Source organism: Aspergillus viridinutans, assembly GCF_018404265.1.
Source record: "Aspergillus viridinutans IFM 47045 DNA, scaffold_14, whole genome shotgun sequence".
In the NCBI taxonomy this organism is placed as follows: domain Eukaryota; kingdom Fungi; phylum Ascomycota; class Eurotiomycetes; order Eurotiales; family Aspergillaceae; genus Aspergillus; species Aspergillus viridinutans.
In genome coordinates, this window is record NW_025091230.1 from 455,804 (window position 1) to 473,572 (window position 17,769).

Below are 17,769 nucleotides of genomic sequence, written 5' to 3' on the forward strand. Positions count from 1 at the left end.
GAATCGCTGGAAAAGTGTGGATATATTATTAAATAAAAAATAGATATTGGGCATGAATATAGAAGCGATGCCCAAACTATCGTCAAAGGTGTTGTCGGCTTGTAGCGTTAATAGGATTCTATGATTGAGGGGCCAAAGGAGGGGGCATAAAGATTTGGTTCTCGTCACATGACACATCACCACGTGACCGAGGTTGACCACACTAGGGCTTCCTGGATGATGAGCAACTATGTATTTAAGACTCGGATTATCAGCGGTAAGGATTGCTTGTTGTTCAAGTCGGATGGCAGAGCAGCGGCCATACACTCCAGTAGTATTCCGTTTGCATTGTCGTTCAATAGAACCTCCGCGCCGCTCAAGTTTATAGAAGATGGAGTCAAGGGGAACTTTACAGAAGACGAATGCACGACTCGACACTAGCCGGTCTAACGATGACACCCGTCCAATTGGGCCCAATTTCCCAGGGTCGTGGGAGAAGGAGTATGTGGTCAGTTTCGACATGAATCCCTCCATGGACCCTCGGAACATCGACTACGCAAGGGAATGGGTCATTGTCTTGATCGTCTCTCTCGGGTCTCTCTGCGTGTAAGTATACTTACCTAGCACCTGTATTGCTTTCCCTGTGGGTCGTAGTTAATACTCTCTAGGACTTGCACATCATCTATGTACACAATGACGTACCGCCAACTGACAGAAGAATTTGGCTGTTCGTCTTTGATAGCCACTCTAGGGCTTACAACTTATATTTTTGGACTCGGTGAGGACTGATTGAATTACTTGCGTTGGCGTCATAACTGCCTGGGATTACTGACTCTATTCATAGGGATTGGTCCATTGTTTTTCGCCCCCCTCTCAGAGGTTAGTAGCAGCAGTGGTGCTTATCAGGCAGGAGACGATACTCACGATGTACAGCTATACGGTCGACGAAACATTTACATTATATCCTTACCCTCTTCCTGATATGGCTTGTGCCGTGCGCGGTAGCCCGCAACATTCAAACTATGATCATCGCGCGGTTTTTTAATGGGCCTGTCCGGGAGCGCGTTTCTGAGCGTTGCAGGCGGCACAGTTAGTGACCTCTTCAACTGCCAGGAACTCGCGGCTCCGATGATGATTTACACTGCGAGCCCATTTATTGGTCCTGAGATTGGCCCTCTGTAAGTTTACGTATCCTTTTCGTCCCATATATTCTGACTTATTCGCCTAGTGTTGGGGGCTTTATCAATACATTCACCACATGGTATCCCGCCCGTTGCTATGAAAGGCTGAAGGCCGATCACTAACTTTTCTAGGCGCTGGACATTTTATGTTCTCATAATATGGACTGGTGCAATCCTGGTACTGATCTGCTTTTGCGTGCCGGAAACCTACCATGTAAATCCCTTGTCACGAATTACTACTTCATATCGGGTCCACTAAATGGTAAGCAGACTCCTGAAGCGCATGGCAATAAACCTTCGCAAGGAAACGGGAGATGAGAGATGGAGAGCTCCTACCGAGAAGTCATACATCTCCGTCCTGCACATGATCCGCTCTTCCGTATACAGGCCGATGCAACTGTTGGCATTGGAACCCATGTGCATAAATCTCTGCATATTTTCTGCCATCTTGCTAGGCATTCTATACCTCTTCTTCGGTGCCTTTCAGCTGGTCTTCTCCAATGTCTATGGCTTCAATCTCTGGCAATCGGCTGTTCGTTTCTGGGGATCCTCGTCGGAATGGTGTCAGCGATCCTGACGGATCCCCTGTGGCGCTGGAACTATGACCGTCTCGAACGACAACATCAAGAAGCCGTTGGGGAGAAGAACGAATTCTTGCCAGAATGGCGACGACTCCCCCCTGGTAAGTGTCCGAGGACATCATCATTGGGATTGAGGTACTAATGGATTGCGCTATGAAGCAATTGGTGGAGCTCCGCTTGTAACCATTGGACTCTTCATTTTTGCATGGACAATCTATCCACCTGTCCACTGGGTGGTACCCATTATCGGAAGCGCGGTGTTTGGAGCAGGGTATGTTGTCTGAGCTCGCACAAATAACTGGGTCAGTGGCTAAGCCTTCGCATATACAGCACAGTGCTAGTCTACTCTGGTGTATTTACATTCCTGGTGGATGCGTATCCCACATATGCGGCGAGTGCTCTGGCCGCCAACAGTTTTGCACGTTCCACATTTCCAGGCGTCTTTCCCCTCTTTGGCGTCCAAAGTGAGTAACCCCTAATTCGGCGTTAGTCGATCTGCTCTCCAGAAGTGGTACTAACCATTGCTGTATAGTGTACGACAGACTCGGCTACCACGGGGCAACGTCGCTGCTAGCTTTTCTTACGGTCATAATGGCTCCCTTCCCGTAAGTGGCCCTTATCTTGCCCTTTCCTGGCGAATCTTTTACGACCTTGTGGTACATGATGTTGTATCTCACAATGCATGTTCTATGTGCAATCTTATCCATCTGTGGCTGACAGAATCTCCCGATGTCATTTACAGATATATATTCGTCCGCTACGGCAGTCGGATCCAGAAGAAGAGTCGATTTGCAACATCACACACCTGAGAGTGACAGCAACCGAATTATGCCTGTACATGTATTCTTACTATAGAAATAAAAAATTAAATAGAGAGTTCAAAGTGAACGATTATACACAACGAAATTCCCTGCTGCAAGGATACTAAGCTGTCTGTATAAGATTACGGCTGATGAACATTCAATATCTATGCACTTATTATAATAACACGTAATGAGAGAGACTAAAGATATAAATCATGTCACTCAAGAAGCATACGCAATTTCAGGAGAATCTTATGAGCCGTCAAGCACCCAAGCAGAGTAGGATGGCGGTACCTATCAGGAAGACTAAGCAGAGAGAGAAACGAAATCAATGTACAGAACGAATACGTGTACATATACAGGCGAGTATGCGCGTGAGAAAGGGATGTAACTAGAAGGACCTTTCAAAGAGCAGACAGTCGAAAGTTCCGATCAAATAGGACACCCAGGTCAACTGCTAATCTTGGGAGAGCCTTCACAGACTGTCGTAATAGGAGTATGGCTGGTTTAGTAGGTATAAAGGCTTAGGCTGCGGACCAATGCTACCACCATACCAGACAGGACAAGTGAGGTTCTTCGGGGGCGCAAGATCGGGTCTTCTCGGAAAGGACATCGGTCTGGTGATAACGGTAGTCCTTGGTAAATGCATGACGGACACGTTCAGTGCGTTTCCTTGCATACTATCATAAGGTACTCATTGCATTAAGAGCAGTAATATCGCACATTGCCATGCTGACTAAGTAGTTGAAAGATCTCGAGATAACAAGACGCATCTTTACGAGACGATGTCCATTTCTGTCTAGAAATCGTGTCACCTCTTAGCCTTGCCGGTCCTGAATCCACTATCTATGTCTAATGTCCCAACGCCGTTCGACTTGGAGTCCTTTTGCATAGTAAAATTGCCCTTTCTTTGAGATACCTGACCGACTTTGAAAATGAATGCCTCAAATAAGTATGCTTCCGATGTACCTTTTCGTCCTCTGGGGATTGAAGAGAAGTATGCTCTGTGTCAGGAGTTAGAGAGTTATTGGTCGATCTGCCACTGCATACAATGTTACTACTTAATCAACCATATTCCATTAGGTGCCACATACGATGAGAGCGTTGCTGTTTCATCCAAAGGCCTTATAACATTTGGCGGTTCATATGCACTTCGTCGGTTTCGTGGGTGTCCAGCACCGGTTGTGTTCGATATGTCCGCTAAAGATCGAATGAAGGGTAATACAGCATCTTCCGCGAGCATTTCGTATGCATAATGAAGGACTGGTTCCAGTAAGATCGGCGGCGGGCAAGGAACCCCAGGTGTGCTTTCCATTAAGGTGTCTCGCATCCACCCTGGTATGTTGATCTCGCGGGGAGCGTTGCGAACGATATATGTGTCTTTCAAATGCTGCCATTCCCTGGCGACATATGAATCCTCTTTTTCAGAGGTGTCCTCACCTAGCACACTGAAACGTGCTAGTGATAGGTTGTAGCTCTCACGGTAGTGCTTCACCTCTGAGATGAACTCGAGTGTTTCGAGGCAATGGTTCCTAGCAAGGAAATCCACAAAAGCCTCGAACGTATAGGGATGTTCACTTGAGTGGGATAGGATATCATTGAGAGTAGTCCTGGAATACCGTTTCCGCTTTGATTAGCGATCTTTGTCTCGTACGACTGCTGAGGCAGAGAGGACTTGCTTACATGAGGAAGGGTCTTCAGCAATCAACCTTGCTGGCTTCAGGTCTTGTCAGTCCATAGGAATGATCACAGGAAGGCGATTTTGGAAGTACAACCTCTATATATACAGGAAAAAAATATTCACTTTTTTTATTACTGCGATTAGAAATCAATTGCAACAGCCTTGAGCTCCTGGCAATAAAATATGACATAATAAGTGGTCTCCTTCCCGATTGAGTCATGACCTTGACCTGAATAGTCTTTGACTTTCTATGGTTCCAGGGAAATGAACGGTAGCCACAGCGAAGTAAGAGGGTTGAGTCCATATTCGCCCCCAATAAATCTCCGCCTTGTTGGCCCGTTATTGTGATAAGGTAAACGAAGACATCCATCCACCCGTAACATACAAACATGCTCAGATCGTACTCATGGCCGCCTGTCGCAGAAGACCCTCTGGACAATGAGCCTAGAAAGGCTGGACAGACGGGGCAAAACCGAAGGGAAGCTTTAAAACGAAGGGACGAAAGTCTCATCTTTCCACAGTTGAGGGCATGGTATATGTGTTGGCCAAGGTTCGCCATTCGCATTGTAGAAGGCATGGTTGATCTCGGTCCAAATGGCATACAAGCTGATAATAATGCTCCCCAGGACACCAAATACAGCCCCTAAAATTAGTATCGACCTCGCAACAGCAAAAATAGCTCGCGAACGACTAGGTCCCACAGGACCACCTAATAAAAATATGGCTGAAACCGCTGAGCACAAATAGAGCAGAGGTAAGAGCCATAGTTGCTGCAAACCAAAAAGCAAATAATGCGAAACCCTCAAGATCAAAGAAAAATAATTGCGCTGTGCATCTAAGCATATGTTCAGCGCATGTATGTAATGTTGTAAGAATTGAGGTTGCATGATGACTTACCCAAAGAAATATGTGATCCCTGGGTTCCAAAGACTTTTTAGGCCTTCCTCAAGATTTATCAAAAAAAATAAGTCAGAATACGCAATGAAAATCACTAAGCTCACATAGCACATGGGGTCACAGGCCCAGTCATTTTCCTGATCGAATTCTTCATCGGAGGCAGTCAGCCATCTCTTATTAATCGAAATTATACAGATACTTTGTAGAAGAACCAAAACCCCATTTACAGCGTACCAACAGATGAGTCTGTCTGCTAGCACCATTGAGTTATCTGCATGATGGTAACGGTGGGATGTCCGGATGATAGAGCCAATGCACTGTAGCATAGCAAATACCATCAGTGCATAATCACCGAATGAAACAACGTAGTCCGTTCCATGGAGGGAATTATATGATAATGGCGAGCTCCATACAGGTATTGAGCACCAGGAGGGACATATAGTGACAAGGGAGGTCCGATCTGCCTTCTTGCATCCTCAACATGAGCGCCACAGGCTGAGGATAGAAAATAATGTGCATCACTTGAGTACCGATTGGTCTGTCCGTACGGACCACTAATGAGTCGAAGAGGAAAATTGAGACTAGCCGTAAAGACGGCGCAGATAAGGTTGAAGATAAATTCTACAGTTGGATATCCTGGAAATATGGCGAAAATCAAACACGCTTTTCCATGCTCTAGGAGTCCTGAGCAATGAGTGTTTCAAGTGTCCATATGCACCAAACACTGTAACACCTGTGACTACAAGGCTCATGAGGAGGTCAAAGGCTGTGCGACGGCCTTGTAAGGGGCAAGGGCTTGTTACTGTGCTCGCTGACATGGATCTTGGAGATTTGAGATAAATTCGGCAACAAGTCGAAGAGAAAGGGTTTGATCTTGCAATTGGAATCAAGCAAAAGACCGTTCCGTCATATTTTTAAGGCAGGATATCGATCAGCAAAGGTTGCGTTATAATCGCAATAACATGGGTGTCGTAGTCGTGGTATCATAGATGACAGATTGAAGCTAATCTGGGCCGTTCCAGACATCCAGAGCCACCAAAGCGCTGACGTAGAAGACTGTCTGGCCAATCAATATTGAATTTTTCCTGATTACCTGAGTCTGAGCCTGTTTGCATCCTTTCCACCAACTTTTCGTAAGGTATGTATGTATCTGCGGATAGGTCTAAGGTGGGAGAAGCCCCATATGTTGCAGTAGTCTGTTATATGGTTATGCCTAAAATATGTAATCATTCCTATCAAGCATTATACGGTTCGTACTATAACAATAAGCATTAAAATTGTTACATTGTTACATCTGGACATAGAATTCCCTTCATATGCAGTAGTCAAACAGTATCACGGCCTGGTGTCGTATCACAGGCTGGGATCAAGTACGATTTCCTCGCTTCCACCCTCACCGTCCAATACCCCTTATGTCTATGATACCACCAAAAGCAGCGTGCACTGGCTGATCATCCGTACTTTGGAGCTTGAGCCCAGTAACACGAGACATGCGTTCCCCGAAACTTCAACCTATTATGGTGATAATGTAATCTACGGCAATTTCTTTATCCCCAAGCCCTCAACCTCATTAACCTCTCTTGTCGTCTCCAATCTCCCTTCTTGGGGAGTGCTCCCACTCAGCTCCACCCCCCTCGGACACTCAAGCTCAACGCTCCGTTCTGATATATCCGACCTATATGTCTGCCGGTGACCACTCTCCGCCCGCATCACATTCGCTATAGTCGGTACAGTAGATAAACTAGACACATGGCGATGATGCGACGGTCTAACCGGGCTCGGTTCACCCTCCGTACTGGGTGTGCTAACCGTGACAGGGGATACATAGTCCGTGCCCGAGACGCCGGAGCTCGAAACCGGACTGGGGAGGGGATTATTGTTGTACGGTGTGGGAAGCTCCACGGGGAGTGCGGTGGTATGGCCTTTGCAACGATTAGCAGGATACAAGAAATGGGTGACGGACGGACCTAGCATCTCGTAAACGGGATCACCACCTGCCTCTACGCTCCACGGTGACACCGCGGTTGCCGGCGTAATATTTGAATCATTCGCAAATGCACTGTACCCTGTCGATGCAGTTGTGTCGCCTGACTTCGGTACGCCAGTCGTCGACCCACCGGTTTGCATCCACCGCAGAATCCAGGATCGAGCTGGTTGCTCGCTTGTGGATTGTGATTCGCGGGACTTGCGACGGCGACGAAGACACCAGAATATAACCACTGCTGTGATGAGAAGGAGGCCTAGAATAACGCCGATGATGGCGCCGGCCCACCGGGGGAAGCTGGATCCTTTGGCTGGGACAGGGGTAATGGTAGGTGAGCTGCTAGTGGTGCTGTTGTAGGGGTACCAGGTCTTGATGGTCTTGGTGTATTTGGTTTTGAACACATCTGCCAGAGATGAATTGGTCCAGGAGGTGAGTGATATTTTCGTGGCGCCCCCTTTGGAGCTGTAGCTCGTTAGCAAGTCAGTGCATAAGGGGCCGGCATACGTACTCTCCCCCAATGACGGCAGTGACCAGGTCCGGTACTTTGTACTCGCCCCAGATTGTCGGGCTGTAGGTGTTTTGGAACCTGCCGGTGTTCAGGTTGAACACTTGGACCACTCCACCATCGAGGCAATGCGTAGGGTCAAGATGCACTCCTCCGAGAACAAGCATTTGGTCCGGATATGGTTTGACACAGCGGTGACCACTCCGACCATGGGTGCTATTTCCACTGTAAAGCTTAATCCAGCTGAAGGAGGGCAAGGATAAGACATAGACATCGTCGGAGGGTGTGTTCTCTGTGCTCAGCCCGTCGTAGCCGCCGTAGATATAGATGTTGTGGGAGGATTTGTCTTGTGCGCTCGCATAAACCGAGCAGAACTGGGTCAGCTGGGGAGGAATGTCCCCGGTTGTGTTTTGCAGATACCTATTCTCAATGAGTATTCAAGAGTTTAGCGGCCCAAGAACTCACCATTTATCACTGCTGACATCGTAGACAGACACTGTCTCCATGAACCCCGGGCTTACCCTCTTGCTCGCATTCTGCTGGGCACTCGTCAATCCCTCCGATGAAAAGATCGTGGCTGAATTAATCACTCCCCCAATCGCGACCAAGACCCCGTTCTCAGCGACAGGGATCCAAACAAGCTCAGCATTAGCACGCGGAGGCACATATGCCGGTAACGACAGATTAGACCACTTGTTCTCGCGCATGGTCGACATGTCCACCTTGATTATGCGGTCGGATGTGACATTGGCCGATTCATCGTCAGCATAGATAGGTCCCCAGTCTTTCCCGCGCATGCCACTGAAATAAAACCCCAGGTTTTCGCTCGGTGCGGAGACTCCGGCGCCATTCGTCACGTATCTGGTCACGCCGCTGTTGAGATTGTCGATGATAAAGCCCGGTTGCCAGGATTCTCGGTCTGGGCCATACTGATATCGTTCGTAGCCAAGAACGCTGTTGCCGGCTGGGGGGTCTTGACTGTCTGTGAGACGGAGGAGGCCACTATGTACGGTCAGAGGGAAATTGATGAAGAGACGGCCAAATTACCCGTAAAGATATAACTCGTTGTCGTTAGCGAACATGGCACCGTCGCGGTAGGTCGGGGCGATATTGTTTGCGATTCCTCCGGCTTTGGATACGTTGCCGAACAAGGCAGTCAGGTTTGAGGTTGTAGTATCGAAGGATGTCGAGAGATTGAGGTAGTAGAGCAGCCCGTCATCGTTTCCTGCGCGTCGTTAGCCATGATCATCCTTGAGGCTGGTGATACCTACCATCGTTAGCCAAATTAGATGTGCCATCAGCCAAGTCTCTATTCAGTTTATCAGTATGCATCGAGATAAAACGGAAAGGAGCACATACCGCTTCCACCACAATGATCCTCCATCAAGGTAGACAGTATCGCGAATCGTGTTAACTGAGACATATGAGTATTGTCGTCACTGGGACACCTTGGACGGAGTTACCTCGAACTTGATCCCAGTTACATATCGAGACATTGACATTCCATCCTTGTGCTGTCGAAGAGCCAACCAAAAGGGCAAATATGCCGGCTAACCTGCGCCAATCGAATCTCATTCTATTCGAAGCAAACAGTCAGGACAGAATCAGGACGAACACTCCGTCCTTTTCCTGCTGTGGTTTGTTTTTCATAAATCACATTACCCTGCGAGGCTGTGTAGAAAGCCTCAAGCCAACAGCAGTCGCAAATGGTAAGCATTGTCGTTAGTCAAAAGACATGCTCCGGAAACAAATAAAGAAATCTTAAGCCACGAGGGCAACCAGAGATCGGAAAAAATGGTCAGGCGAAAGAGGGAAGGCCAGACCATCGGTACCCATGCCAGCATTCCTATCATGAGGCTTTGAAAGTGAAACTGCTGTTGGTGGAGGGAAAGAAGAAAACACATGGGTCCGTCATATAGAATACGAGTCGCGCATGAGCCTGATGACAGCCTGTGCCTTTGCTGGAGACAGCGTCGCTTCGAGTGGACATACTTGCTACAAGGACGAAATTCTTGGGGAAGCCATCAGGGTCAAAGCAACGATTGTGTAACCAACTGATCCGTATTCCCCTCTTATTTTTCCCTTTTCAGTTAGTTCTTATTTTCTTTGTCCTCTACAGCGCCCCGGGACCATGTTCGACACTGGAAGTGGAACAAAGAAAGAGGGAAAACAGAACATCTTCATCAAGCAATATCAAGGCACATTCGCACCGATTAGGATAATTATTGAAGAGAAATGAGGGAACGTGGGTTTCTGTCTTGATCTGCTCTTAGTCCGTGGAATATTCTGCTAGTAATGTAACCATAATTGCTTATTGTCACCTCGAGGACTAGACCGTCGAGTCCTGCAGCCACAATCTTCAGCCCCCCTGCTACTGCACTCTGCACCCAATCCGGGGCGTGGCATCGATTGACATGTCATCATGCTCATAGTCGTCCCAATGTTCTGGGAAGAATATCATAGGCAGAGATGAGGCAGGTATCTGGAGGCCTAAACGTCGAATATTCAGCCTCAGCATGATCAGGTCGGTAACGGCATGTAGTAGGCTTGTCAGTATGCATACCCAGCACGCAGGCGACTTATTGACTCAAAAAACGTCTATATTATCCGCAAGTATCCGCTGCCATGTGGACTGGGGGTTTCTTTGTTCTTCTGATGATCGACCGAGGCACGCAGGGTGACATTGACCAGGAACGGAGTTGGTTCTTTGTCTGTTGCTTCAGCCACCATCACATCCTGTCCAGGGACAGGCAACAACAGTTGATTCGTTATTGATCGCAGAAAACAATCGCAGTCCATCCCAACGGGTTCGGCATGATCGTTTCTAAAAAGTATCCTCTGTTTCCACATTCTAACTACCTTCTAGAACTTTGTTATCGCATCGCGACGGACTAGGGGCAGTGAACAGCATGAAGCTTTCGCGCGCAGCTCTGCTGGCCCTGATAGCGGCCTATTCGCATCCAGTATTGAGTTCTGCTCCAGCAGAAGATGTGACAGTGACGGAGATCGTTCTTGAGACAGTCACTGTTTCTGAGACTTGGGAGGTCAGTTGCAATTCTATAGTTCGATATAACTTCTAAGTTATGGCAGGCAACGACTAGTCTACCGACAAGTCCAGCAGCATACTCACCAGTCTATAAACCCCCGTCATCACCTGTTGAATCGCCGTCAGATGTTCCAACACTGTCATTGACAACCAGCCTTCCAGCATACTGGATGATTCCAGGATCATCACCGATCGAAGTCCCAGAGACAAGTACATCGACTACCACAACACGCCCGGGATATATTTTAGCCAAGAGGGCAAATCCTCCAGAGTCTGCGCCTATAATCGCAAGATCAGCTGGCACAGTCACAGTGACATCAACATCAACAATCACAACCTGTTCTGTATGTACAAGTACATCGACTGCGTCCACCACTACTCCTGCTAATACGCCAACAATACCGCCTCCTGAAAGCCCGCCAACCATATCCACAACGACCAATAATCCTGTCACCGAGCCAACAACAGCACCAGGGTCTACTGTCACTGTGACTGTGACAACCACCGCTCCAGGCCCCACGGAGACTGACACTGTCACCACGACTGTGAGCTTGCCAGGCACGACGGTAACAGACATCCTCAATAGCACGGTCACTATTCCGGGAACTACGGGAACAGATACTATCACTACAACCATTAGCTTACCAGGTACCACGGTGACGGCTACTCAGAGTTCAATCTCGACCATTACTATCACAGCCACTACAACTCAACCAGGGACAGTAACCAACACAACCACTTTCACGGAAACTGCAACTACATCGGTAACAGTCCCTGGTTCAACAGTAACGGTCATAGCTACATCGACTGAGACGACCACCCAAACAGTCACCATTTCTGGGGTCACAGTAACAGATACCGCGACAGTAACTGAAACCTCAATGGCAACAGTTACTAATCCTGGATCAACAGTTACTGGCACAATGACATTAACTGAGATCTCAACCTCAACAGTGACAGACACAACCACTGTGACGGAGGGTTCTACACAAACCATTAGCCAGATTCTAACGACTACGGCCACCGAAACCGTGGTCCTGCCTGGGACGACCATGGTGGATTCGAGGACCGTTACCCTGCCTGGAACGACTATAATCAACTCGGAAACTGTGACTCTCACGGTTCCTGGAACAACAGTGACCAATATGAGAACAATCACTGAATCCGGGACAACGACGACAGTCTCTGAGGTAGTCACCCTTCCTGGTTCTATTGTCACCACCATAGAGACAGTTCCAACTACTCTCCCTGGATCAACTATAATTACCACCATCACTGTGCCAGGGCGGACAATTACCATGTCCGGATCTGTCACCACCTTGCCAGGATCAACTATTGTTCAAACCACTACTCTTCCTGGCGTCACCGTGACAGATAAGCAGACAGTTCCCACAACAATGCCTGGAGCAATGATTCTCACTACCGTCACTAAGCCAGCAAGTACCGTAACAGTATCAGGAAACATTATTACTGTACCAGGGTCGACTATCGTACAGACGACGACTCTCCCTGGATCACCATCAGTTGAGACTGTGTCGGTGACTGTCATCCATAGCACCACCATTTTCAACACAGTAACATTGGCTGGTCCGTCTTCCTTCCAAGCCCTCATTATACTTACCGGATAGTTCACTGACAAAGTAGGCTCTGATGAAACTGTAACCATCACGGGTCCGACAGCATCTACAACTGAGACCGGCAACACTCTGACAGTCCCTGGAACCACCACAACGCTCTCCATCTGCCCCACCCTCAGTATCAACCCCACTTATACTCCGGCTGCTCCCCTCCCAAGGGACTACACCTGGGGCTGTCCACCAGGCTATCTCTGTAAACCCAAACACACCGGCGCCGACGCAGGCTGCAACATCGAAGCCGGCCTGCCAGCGGAGTCCTATGTCTGCAGTCCGGACGAGTGTATTAAGAGCCCGCCTTTCATCCACGACCAGTACTGGGGCACGCCAGTAGAATCTAATGAGATTCAGTCGACCTACAACGTCTCAAAAGACTACTTCAACCTCGACCCAGAGATCTTCGGTCTGAACTACTCCATTTTCCGGATCCCGGATCTCAAACCGGGCGGCGACCATTACTACATCCGCTCCTCTCGTCGATCCTGGAGCAAACTACTCTCCCGGAAGTCGAATGGAGTATCCACCGTACCTGGCGCTTGCTACGACGAATGCAACGACGCAGCATTGGAGGTTGAATCTACCGGCAAGACCCCCGAGATCTGTAACGCTGGATCGGCTTTCAACATCTCTCTGGGCCACTGCGAGAAGTGCTGTAGCACCCACAAGACCGCTACCTCTGCCAGCTTTGAGCAAAAGGTACTGCCGAACTTTCAGCAGTTTTTGAACTATTGTGAGGGGTTGGAGGCGTTGTCGGCTACCACTGCTCCAGATACAGTCAGTTCGACTACTAGGGGTAGTCAGGCATCTACGACTGGAACGACATCCACGCAAAAAGGCGGCAGTACATCACAGACCGATCCATCAACAGCATCATCCTCACCAACTCGTCAGACAACTGCACCAGACTCGATGGCTGAATCTGAGACCACTACGGGTACTATCTCCAGTTCATCATCCAGGTCAGCAACAGGTCCCGCTTCGGGAAAGACTCCACAAAGCTCTTCCACTAGCAGTGACACTGGTGAAAGTGGGGCTACTTCAACATCTCACAGACCGACGGGTACACATTCCGGGACAAGTCCATCCGCCTCTGTATTACATTTTACAGGCGCGGCAAGTCCACTCACAGTGTCATCTCACTGGAGTATTCTGGCTCTCGTATTTGGAGTCGTGGGTTTCCATATTTGAGGTTCTGCTGGAAAGTTGACTTTGATGTGTTTTATGCATTTCCTAGATATATGAGTAGATTGTTTGTGCGTTACATATAATAATACACTATCGTTTTGAGACCAGTAGTACCTCACTACTTGTCAGAAATATATATAGTTAGGGCTTGCTAGTGATGTGCCGTTCTTTGGCATCCATTGGAAAGATTGAACTAACGACTAACGAGATCTGGATGTGGACCTTTCATCTGGACAGGCCATTATTAGATCAAACTTTTCAATTGGAAATGATTATTTTCCTCTCATTGATCTGGATCTATTTGTCTTCTGTCCTCTTATTTTAGGCATCCATTTCTCTACCATGAGGGGACTAAGCCCAAACAAGGAAGTCTGGTGAAGGCTTGGCATTCTGGGCGGAGACTAAGCCAAATTAGGAACAATGCATCTGATCTCTCTGGTGAGATACGGGTAATTGGCATCAAAGAATTCCAGACAGGGTATGCCTAGTACACATAGATAAAATCCTCGTTCTTTAGATCCGTGGTGTCAGAGAAGCCCTTGTCCTCCTTCGGAGCCGGTGGCGCAGGAGCGACCTCCTCTAGTTCCAGGGCCTTACCCTCCAGATGCTTCTTGCTCAGCATCGACTCGTCCACAATGTGAGCGGACTTGCCGAGTTCACGCCGTCTCTTTGCCTGTTTTCTGTTCAGGTACACCAGGTAGAGGTTCGTCATTCTGTCCAGTCAGCAGCTGCTCCAGAGGGGTGGAGGACACGTACATAGCAAAGCCTCCTACGATAACAAACATTATGAGATTGGAGATCAACCCGGGTCGATAGAGCGGTGCCTGCGACGTGGAATAGAGTTGGAGACCGATGACCTATGCGCGTTAGCACCCTCTGCAAACTGATCAGGAGCAGACGTACATTTCCCGCACACATTCCCACCAAGACCACGGCTGAAGTGCATTTCCTCTTCGTATCGCCTGCGGTATTCTGCGCCTCCCAGGCATATATCAAGGGCGTGATGGCCGCCAAGCACGATACCTACTCCGTCAGCTGCGCATCTCGATAGTCAGAAGAGAACCAACCAGGTAGTATCCAAACAACAGCACCCCCTTCTGTTCCCTTGGGACAACAATCATAAGCAAGGTCCCAAAGGCCGCGATGAGCGCAAACCCCACGATAACCAGACCCTTGCGCTGGAACCGAGTGGCGAGCCATCCGCCGCCAATGATGGCGATGATCTGAATAACCCCAAAGGGAATGTTGAATAGGATCGTTTCGAAGCTGTTATACCCAAAGGACTTGATGATGAGGTTGCCGAATGTACTGATACCTCCGCTTGGGATTCTGCAATAGTTAGCACGGGTCAACCCTGGAATGGACAACGTACGATATCGAGACGATTAGAAAAAACCAGCACCATGTTCTGAGATCGTAGAATGTCTCCCAGACGTGGTCCCATCGCCATTCCCGCGAAATGATCCCCATCTGGTTGGCGCGGAGCCGCTCGACAGCAATCACTTTCTCACGGTCGCTGAGACACTTGGCTTCCATGGGAGAGTCTGGCATGAAGATGAGGACGAGGAAGGAGTAGGCGACCGTCAGAAGGCCGCAGAACATGAAGATGATCTACCCATTAGCCTTGGTTCTTTGGGCCACGGAGGAAGGGCGTACCTGGTATGAGAATAGAGTGTCGCTGTGGATATGGCCCAGCCCGTAGGTAAACAAGCTGCCGATAATAAAGGTCACGCCGTTCATTCCGTTCCAAAACGCCGTCCGGAGTGTCTGCTCGCCTCGCCTCCACCACATTTGCGTCACGGCTACACATGACGGGGCTAAACGCGTTAGCATAGAACGAGAGATGGTTAAAGGACATACGGATCATGGCTTCAAACGCGCCCAGAGTGAACCTCAACCCTAGCAAACTGGGAAAATCCGTGCAAGCAGCCATGATGGCGAGGGAGCTTCCCCAGAGAAGCACTGCCGACCCGATCAGTTTCCCTGTAGGCAATTTGACCAGCAGCAAGGCGGCAATAGGCTGCATGACCAGCTGGGCCAGGTACAAAATTGACCCCAGCCAGGAGTACTGCTTGCCGTGGAGGTTCGCATCTTCCACAATGCCGAAGATGGAAACATACGAGAGGGACGATTTGTCGAGCTGCTGGAAGAAGTATGCCCCTAACAACAAAGGGAGGATGCGCCGGTCAATCCGTCTCAGGACGGCCTTTTCCTCCTCGAGTGTGAAGGTTCGGTCTTCGTTTACGGTGGCCAGAAACCGGGCCGCTTTTTCCTTGATGGGATCATTGCGCGTGGGTTGAATCGGGGTGATATGGCCTTCCTGTGCCATTTGTTGTTCTTGCTTGCTCATATTGCATTCCAGTATTCATTCCGCCTTATATCGGCGGTGCCAAGAGCTACTACATGTCTGTATACTTCTTGGCGATCTACATTTACCCCAGACTGTGAAATCCCCCGCAGTTTAGTTTCTTCTGATTCATGGAAAATCCATTCAGGCTGAACGCTGTTTCTTGGTTGTGTCACTTGTGTGGTGCGGGGTGTTGATCTCGGGGTATTTCATCCCGAGGTTATATACATCCTCTTCCCTCTTTTTTTGACACCATCGCACGAATCAATCAGACCAGAACAGACGAATTGAAGCAGACAAACAAAGACATGAAGAAATACGCTCTCATCGGCACCGGCGGCCGCGCCATGTTCTTCTACACGGCCATTGTGCGCGACTTTGCCACCACCGCTCAACTGCTCGCCTTTTGCGATACCAACACCACGCGGATGGCATACGCCAACAGTCGGCTGGAGGCACTCGGCCACGCGCCGGTCCCAACCTACCTCGCCAGCGACTTCGACAAGATGATCGCAGACACCAAACCGGACGAGATCATCGTGACGACCATCGACCGCACGCACCACCAGTACATCATCCGCGCGCTGGAGCTCGGCTGCAACGTCATCACCGAAAAGCCCATGACGATCGACGCGCCCCGCTGCCTGGCCATCATCGACGCCGTCAACCGCACACAGCGCCAGGTCCGAGTGACATTCAACTACCGGTACGCGCCGCATAACAGCAAGATCGCGGCTCTGCTGGCCTCCGACGCGATCGGGCAAGTCCACTCTGTGCACTTTGAGTGGATGCTCAACACGTCGCATGGCGCCGACTATTTCCGGCGGTGGCATCGCGACAAGCGTAACAGCGGCGGATTACTGGTGCACAAGTCGACGCATCACTTCGACCTGGTGAATTTCTGGCTGCGGACGAGGCCGGAGAGTGTCGTCGCGATGGGGGATCTGCGCTTCTACGGGAAGGAGAACGCGGAGCGCCGGGGCGAGACGCGGTTCTATGCCCGGGCGAGAGGCAGCGAGGTGGCTAGGTCGGACCCGTTTGCGCTCGATCTGGAAGGAAATGCGCAGCTGATGGCGCTGTATGCGGATGCGGAGCATGAGGATGGGTACTATCGGGACCAGAGCGTGTTTGGCGATGGGATCAGTATTGAGGATACGATGGGGGTGATGGTGCGGTATGAGAGTGGCGCGGTCCTGACGTATAGCCTGACGGCGTATGCACCCTGGGAGGGGTTCCGGGTGATGTTCAACGGGAGCAAGGGCCGGCTGGAGGTGGAGGTGGTGGAGCAGTCGTATGTCAATTCGGGTGGGGAGCAGGCGATGGAGGGTGCGTTGGAAAGTATGACGATTCTTCTGCGGCCCATGTTCGGGAAGCCTGTTGAGATTGAAGTCCCGACGGGTCAGGGGGGGCATGGTGGGGGAGATCCTCAGCTGCTGAAGGACTTGTTTGGTAGTGAGGCTATAGAGGATCCGCTGAAACGTGCTGCAACGCATCTCGACGGTGCATGGTCGATTGCTACCGGTATTGCTGCGAATGAGTCGATGCGCCGGGGGCAGGTTGTGCGCGTTGATGAGGTGATGAAGCTGCCAATCATCTAGAGAATTACTATGTTACAGGTTCTATTATGATTTAGATTGTATTGGTTGATTGCTTGCTATACTTCCATCGCCGTACGGACCTTGTATCTCTACAACTCCGATAGAGCATCGATTCAAAAATGCCATGAGGACATGAGCATAGGGGTAATTCCTGTGCTAAGTCGCGCCAAACAAGGGATGATCACGTCTGATCGGAATATTCCCAACCTGCTTGAGAGAGAGTTGATCACACTCTCCCCACATTCCTGGCTGACGACAGTGAGGCAAGGGAGACGATGCAGTCAAATCTCCGACTCCTGTGCCTTTCAGCATGTTCGTCTGTTCCATGCTCGAATCAACCAACAGTCC

The 17,769-nt window shown here is 49.6% G+C and overlaps 6 protein-coding genes across 6 annotated transcripts; 4 read left to right on the forward strand and 2 right to left on the reverse strand.

Annotated features, from left to right (window-relative positions):
• Positions 1–370: 370 nt before the first annotated feature.
• On the forward strand, positions 371–1,283 carry Aspvir_003229 (putative MFS multidrug transporter; the record flags this gene model as incomplete). Its single annotated transcript, XM_043274814.1, has 5 exons — positions 371–585; positions 824–858; positions 913–1,031; positions 1,093–1,157; positions 1,208–1,283. The coding sequence occupies 5 exons, from the start codon at positions 371–373 to the stop codon at positions 1,281–1,283; spliced, it is 510 nt and encodes a 169-aa protein (XP_043130749.1).
• Positions 1,284–1,718: 435 nt separating this feature from the next.
• On the forward strand, positions 1,719–2,350 carry Aspvir_003230 (putative MFS multidrug transporter; the record flags this gene model as incomplete). Its single annotated transcript, XM_043274815.1, has 4 exons — positions 1,719–1,842; positions 1,901–2,012; positions 2,072–2,205; positions 2,274–2,350. 4 exons carry the CDS (start codon positions 1,719–1,721, stop codon positions 2,348–2,350), a joined length of 447 nt encoding a protein of 148 aa, XP_043130750.1.
• A 4,305-nt stretch (positions 2,351–6,655) lies between these two features.
• Positions 6,656–9,186, reverse strand: Aspvir_003231 (uncharacterized protein; the record flags this gene model as incomplete). The annotated part of the gene is made up of 7 exons (XM_043274816.1): positions 6,656–7,044; positions 7,090–7,568; positions 7,615–8,031; positions 8,077–8,613; positions 8,659–8,836; positions 8,971–9,059; positions 9,167–9,186. 7 exons carry the CDS (start codon positions 9,184–9,186, stop codon positions 6,656–6,658), a joined length of 2,109 nt encoding a protein of 702 aa, XP_043130751.1.
• Positions 9,187–11,580: 2,394 nt separating this feature from the next.
• Positions 11,581–13,479, forward strand: Aspvir_003232 (uncharacterized protein; the record flags this gene model as incomplete). The annotated part of the gene is made up of 2 exons (XM_043274817.1): positions 11,581–12,244; positions 12,302–13,479. 2 exons carry the CDS (start codon positions 11,581–11,583, stop codon positions 13,477–13,479), a joined length of 1,842 nt encoding a protein of 613 aa, XP_043130752.1.
• A 481-nt stretch (positions 13,480–13,960) lies between these two features.
• Positions 13,961–15,826, reverse strand: Aspvir_003233 (putative MFS transporter; the record flags this gene model as incomplete). Its single annotated transcript, XM_043274818.1, has 7 exons — positions 13,961–14,189; positions 14,233–14,333; positions 14,380–14,499; positions 14,544–14,805; positions 14,849–15,087; positions 15,133–15,293; positions 15,337–15,826. 7 exons carry the CDS (start codon positions 15,824–15,826, stop codon positions 13,961–13,963), a joined length of 1,602 nt encoding a protein of 533 aa, XP_043130753.1.
• A 305-nt stretch (positions 15,827–16,131) lies between these two features.
• Positions 16,132–17,421, forward strand: Aspvir_003234 (Gfo/Idh/MocA family protein; the record flags this gene model as incomplete). Its single annotated transcript, XM_043274819.1, has 1 exon — positions 16,132–17,421. One exon carries the CDS (start codon positions 16,132–16,134, stop codon positions 17,419–17,421), a length of 1,290 nt encoding a protein of 429 aa, XP_043130754.1.
• Between the last annotated feature and the right edge of the window lie 348 nt (positions 17,422–17,769).